General features: G+C 40.7%; 1 protein-coding gene across 1 annotated transcript in view; it reads left to right on the top strand.

The window, feature by feature from the left end:
* Positions 1 to 5913, top strand: part of LOC107101342 (potassium voltage-gated channel subfamily H member 3-like) — a gene marked incomplete at its 3' end in the record, with an annotated part of 99710 nt that overhangs the window by 3724 nt on the left and 90073 nt on the right. Inside the window, exon 2 of the mRNA XM_015400219.1 lies at positions 3987 to 4220. Coding sequence (XP_015255705.1) covers positions 3987 to 4220 — 234 coding nt within the window. The remainder of the gene's footprint in view (positions 1 to 3986; positions 4221 to 5913) is intronic.

Raw genomic sequence — 5913 nt, 5'->3', positions numbered from 1 at the left:
GTTCAGTTCTCGTTCGCCCAAAATATGAACGAGTTCATGAACTTTCGTTCAATGAACGCGTTCAGGCACAACACTGCCCACATGCAGAGAAACCAATTCAGAGAGACCAGGGAAAAGCTTTAACGGGTTTATTGAAGAAGTTAAACAGAGGGAGAAGTGTTGCTTTGAACACTGCTCAACCGGAAGTTTCCAGAAAGTTGTTGTATCCTTGACTCCTGTCTGTGTGCCATGGTTCCAGTGTTTGTCTGATTCAGTGGAGGGCGGAACAGGGTTTACCCAGAATGCGGTTGATAGTTGGAGAACGGAGAAACTGACTGCCACTCAGATTTCCTGCGGTACTTGAATGGGTCGTAGTGGAGATGAATCCCTTTCTCAGTGTGAAGCTCAAACGATTTCTTGGGGAAAGTGGATCCAAACCTCCTGTTTGAACCCCAGCTCAGTTTGTAGCTCAGTTGATCCTTCCAGGGAGAGAAGGTCCAAGAAATTCAGTTTGCAGGATGACTTCCTGCCAAGAGGCAAAGACAAAAACAAAGTTAAACTCAGGTTGACAAAAAACTCAGCTTGGCTAGAGTACCCAAAACTGGCAAACACTCTGGCGTCGAGGTAGTGGCAGTCAGCAGCTTAAGAACACTCCGTTAACGAGGAAACCATCAGCAGGTGTGTGAGGAGGCGGACCAGAACCAGGCGCCTCCTGGTGGAGGAAGGGAGACAAACACAGAAACACAAAGACGAAGACAGGAGTTCTGACAATATTATCTCATGTAGATGTTAATATCAGTACGATCATGTTATTTGAATGTAGACCAAACATTCAGATACAGTAGGTGTGTCTGTAGAGTTTACTCTGAAAAGTACTGACAGTGAAATGCTGTAAATTAAAACGGTACAAATTTGACATGGTATCAGTACTAAAATAACTTTTTCTTTGCATATTTTTTGCTTTTATTACATTTTAATTTCTGGATTATTAAAATTTGAATAATTAAAAGAATAATACTGTAGAAAACCTTAAAATATTGTCAGATTATTTTATTTTTGGTCTGTTTAAATTAAATCCATTTATTTCCCTTTGTGATTTATAAAGTATTTCTGAATGCTCCATGTTAACATTAAAAAAGGCACGTTTTTATGTTAATAAAAGTATTTTAATTTTACGGTAATATTGATCCTTTTTTATTCCAATGGTGTCAAAAATTGTATGATATCACATTTAAAATTTTAAACAGCGATAACCTGACTTATATTTAAATCTGAGATTCATCCTAAAATACATGAATACAACTAGGACATACCTAATGATTCATTCCTCTGTTTAATAATAATTAAGACTTTAAAAATTTGAGGGAATAACTTGTTAAATCTTTCTTCAGAAATTAAAGTACGCAAATATGAAATCATTTTCAGTTACCAGGATCTGTCGGTTCCATAAAGCTAATTATTAACAAGCCAACATTAAAGGTTATGGAAAGTTGGTAGACTGATAAGAACAGTCTCACCAATTAAGATGAATTGGATTCATGAGGTTCTGAGTTAACGAGCTTCCTTTTATCTCTTCTTCTAATATCATCCTGTCACCATCCTTTTATGTAGACTTGTTGGTCCCTCAGCCTAAGATGCGCTCTGTGAAATTAGACAGTGTGTCGTCTATTTCTTTGGCTTTGTAGCCAATGAATAAGGTTTCAAACAAGGTTAGAGATTGCTGAGCTGCATAAAGGAGAGCCATCTTACCAGCCTGTGTAAGAGTTACTGAGACTGGATCAGTGCGCACAGTTCCAAGCTGAGTACTAACAACGCTCCGATGATTTTAAAGTTTGGACGATGATTATGTTTTATTACAATGCCTAAGGCCAAAAAATAAAAAATGAAATAAAAATACAGCTCAGAAAAGGTACTTATTGGGCTTATTTTAGCTTGAAAAGCAGCAGTTTCACTATTTCTTTATAGATTGTCATGTTATTTCAGGTTTATAAATGTTACATTTTGTTTTATACACTGATTCGGAAAAAAAAGTGGAAAAATACTTGCTTCACAAATGTTTTGTGGCCATCAAAATGCTTCAGTGTTATTCTATGGATCAGATAGCTGACTAAAAGCATTTGCAGACGCTGGTGACGCCAAAAGCTCAAAGCTCTGGAACTGTTGTAGCTAGAGGTCTGGAATTTTCTGACCTGACTCCGCCAGATGGATATGCGCAGCAAATCCAACCTTCCGTTGAAGTAATTTTGGGAAGGGGCGAAAATACTGGTTAGCTGATTGGCCTATGTTGGTGATAGACGGGCCAAATAAACCAATCAGATCAACGAAGCATATGACGTACTAACAGAGCGATGACGAAGAGGAGCCAATTGATAGATCAAACTCTTGCAGAAACCAGTCGGGAGAAGAGCAAAAACATCTTTTCCTCTGAGAAAAGCCTCCAGAGCAGTGTTTTGCTCTTCTTTCAGTGAAGAAATACTCTGTAATTCTGATAAAACTTGCTCGATAGCCACGCTAACGCTAGTTTCATCGGCTGAAGCCGCCATGTTCTTTAGACTGAACTGTCGCGCTTCTCGTTGCGTCACACCTCAACCCGCCTCAAAGCCAACGCTGATTGGACGTTCGTTTGGTGAACGGCTCCAAATTTTCTTTAACGGAGAGTCTCCAGACTGATTAGCGAGTGAAACCTTGAAAGCTCGCGAGATCAGGATGGTCTCACGAGGCTAGGAATTTTCTGCATTTATGGTTGACATGATGTAGAACACATGTAATACAATGAGACCTGCCTATTCTCAAGCATGTCTTTATTATTGCTGTTTAAAAAAGACCTATTATTTTCAAGAATAAAAAAACAACTTTGAGTTATATTTGAACTCATGCAGTTTAGCGAGTTTTACTCTCACTATTTTCATTTATATTTTCAGGAACTAGAAGATTTTAGCTTTCAAATTATGCATCACACATGTAATATTGACTTACAGTTCCTCAGGTATTTGCTTTTCCATTTGGGTATGCAAAATAGGCGGGGATTACTAGCCTAGTAAACTAGCTCCACCCACCAGCGGCCACAATCATTGCGAGTTGGTCTAGCCTAGATCAATGCCCCAGGCCCTGAATCTGGCGGGCCAATCACAACAATGTGTTTTGAATTTTTGGATGCAAAGCGGGCAAGGTTTCGAGGGCGTGATGACAAAGCTGCGCAACGCTGGAGAAAGAACAACAAAGAAGATGACCTCTATTGAACAGTAGTATGATGCACCGCGGCAGCAGCAGCTTTCAATGGAGCGCTCCATTGAAAGTTGAAAGTTCTCTTTTCTGTTGCTGTTGTTCAATAACAGTATGTTTTAAGATCATTTGAGGCGAGAATATTATACTTTAAAGCATCACTATATGGTCCATTTACAGATTTAATGCGTAATTAAAAAAACAATTTCCGAAGTTGAGAGTACTGCGGCAACCAGCGGAGCTCCGAGGCTAACCGCAGCCCGTCTGCAGCGGCCCTCTCTCGGATTAGCCGTGTGTGAAGGACCCCTGGCTCTGATGCCGATTTTTTTACTCCGCGTTGGAATCAGTTTTGGAAGGATTAGACTTTGGGTTTTCATTGAAACGTGAGCAGGAAGAGATTCTACGCTAATTTATTTTTAAGAAGGACGTATTCACCGTTTTACCGACAGGCTGTTTGTTTACACTCCCCCACCAGCTTCCTGTTGCACCTCCTACGTCACAGTCAGTGGTGCCCATTGGTCAGAGCGTTGGCCAATAGGCACCGACATGGTTTGAAAAACAATGGGTTGTTCTCATCAACAATCTTCTGATGTCTCATTCATCCGGGCCAGACTAAATTAAACATTTATTCTCACATTTAGTCTGGTTTATCAGGCTAGAGGGTTACTCCAAGTAGGTGGGAGTTAAGAGTTTAACTGGGAATCCAATGTTAGGTGTAAAACCAGATGAGTCCAGATTTCGGTCCCAGTTGTTCCGTTCTAATGGATCTTCTCTCTCCTTTACAGACAGTAACTTTGTTCTGGGGAATGCCCAGGTGCAGTCACTCTATCCCATCGTCTACTGCTCCGATGGCTTCTGTGAGCTCACTGGTTACGCCCGCGCCGAACTCATGCAGAAGAGCTGCGCGTGCCATTTCCTGTACGGCCCCGAGACGAGCGACCGGTCTACGGCCCAGATTCAAGGAGCTCTGGACGACAGGAGGGAGTTCAAGACTGAGCTGGTGTTCTACAAGAAGGAAGGTGAGAAAAGACCTTGCAGAAATGTTACGTCACCTCGCAAGAAATATTCACATCAATTCAAGTTTTTTGTTTTGTCACATTACATGTATTTTATTTGGATTTTATCGTATATGATACAGAAAATAAAGTAGTGCACAGCCCATCATACAATAGAAGCCATTACAATTTCCCCACATTCCGTGGCTGGTTCCTTACAATTCATTTTTAAACATCTCAAATATTCTTTCTGTCACGATTTGTGGAAATTAAGATCTAAAGAGAAGCGCCATCTCCTGGTCAGACCCTGTAATTCAGTGTAAGAGTGGAGTCAGAGTAAAAGAATATGCACACCCATGAGAAGGCCCGTGGCTGGAAGTTAGAGGGGATTTTGCTGCTTCTTTAGGAAGAACAAGGCATGCATTTGTGTTTATTCAAATTCATAGAGCAGCAGACAGATCAGGTCACAAAATATCATCCCAAATTCTATATGCATATCCATATGGTCGTGCAAAATAAACCGATAAACACAGAATTGTGACGAACGCACAAAATACATGCAGAGAAAAAAATGCTGAAAGTAGCAACAAGAACTGCAAGTTAAGAAAAGATGCAAAGGATCACAGCTTGAGGTAAGTTCTCCAGACCGCCAGGGGGAAACTAGCATAAACTGGATGCTACGAAAGATTAGCATAAAAAATAACGGTGAGAAGATTAAATGCAAAAACATCTCCATCCCATATATTTCTGGAGTCTCTGAAAAACTCAAGAGGATTTTTTCCAAACACAAAATCCCAGAACATTTCAAACCAAATAGACCCTGAAACAGAGACTAGTTCATCCTAAAGACCAAACCCCCAGACCGAATCTGAGCAGAGTGTCTGCAGTTCAATGCAGTGAGGAATGATCTGATCTTTATATTGGAGAAACCAAACAACCTCTCCACAGACGCATGGCCCAGCACAGAAGAGCGCCCTCCTCTGGACAAGACTCTGCGCTACATCTACACCTGTTGGACAAAGGACATTCTTTGGAGGACCGGAATGTTCACGTTTTGGACAAAGAAGACAGGTGGTTTGAGAGGAAGGAAGCATCTTTGTTAAGAAAGAAAAACCAACCTTAAACTGGGGGGGGGACTCAGATTTCACCTTTCAAAAAGCTAAAATGCAGCGATAAAGTTGATTCCTTCCCACTATCATCGCAGCCCCAACCCCTTTACAGGAGAGCACAGGATCTCGCCTCTTCAGCCAGGCCAACAATTCCCTTTAACGACCCCCCTTTCAGAGACATAGACAGGTATGGGGCATTGCAGGCTAACAAAGAAGCCAAACGACCCCCCCTTTCAGAGGCATAGACAGGTATGGGGCATTGCAGGCTAACAAAGAAGCCAAACGACCCCCATTCCAAAGGGGCATGCCCGTTCGTTCGGTTTAAGTTGCATGTTTTCTAAACAAAAACTAATTGAAAAAGCTTCCTGGATGAAAAGAGAAACGTCTTCAAACTTGGAAACAAATTAGATTGTTTTTAATTTTCTTGTTTTGGGATTTAAAAAAATCCATTTACAAATTCCAGTATTTAATAATGAATTGATACATACAATTTACAATTTCTATTTACTTAAATTCAAATATACACTACCGTTAAAAAGTTTGGGGTCACCCAAACAATTTAGTGTTTTCCTGAAAAGTCACACTTATTCACCACCATACGTTGTGAA

This window comes from Cyprinodon variegatus, unplaced genomic scaffold, assembly GCF_000732505.1.
Source record: "Cyprinodon variegatus isolate N-32 unplaced genomic scaffold, C_variegatus-1.0 Scaffold1083, whole genome shotgun sequence".
NCBI classification, from domain to species: domain Eukaryota; kingdom Metazoa; phylum Chordata; class Actinopteri; order Cyprinodontiformes; family Cyprinodontidae; genus Cyprinodon; species Cyprinodon variegatus.
Note: the sequence above shows the minus strand (reverse complement) of the source record. Positions and strands in the feature narration are given on the sequence as shown.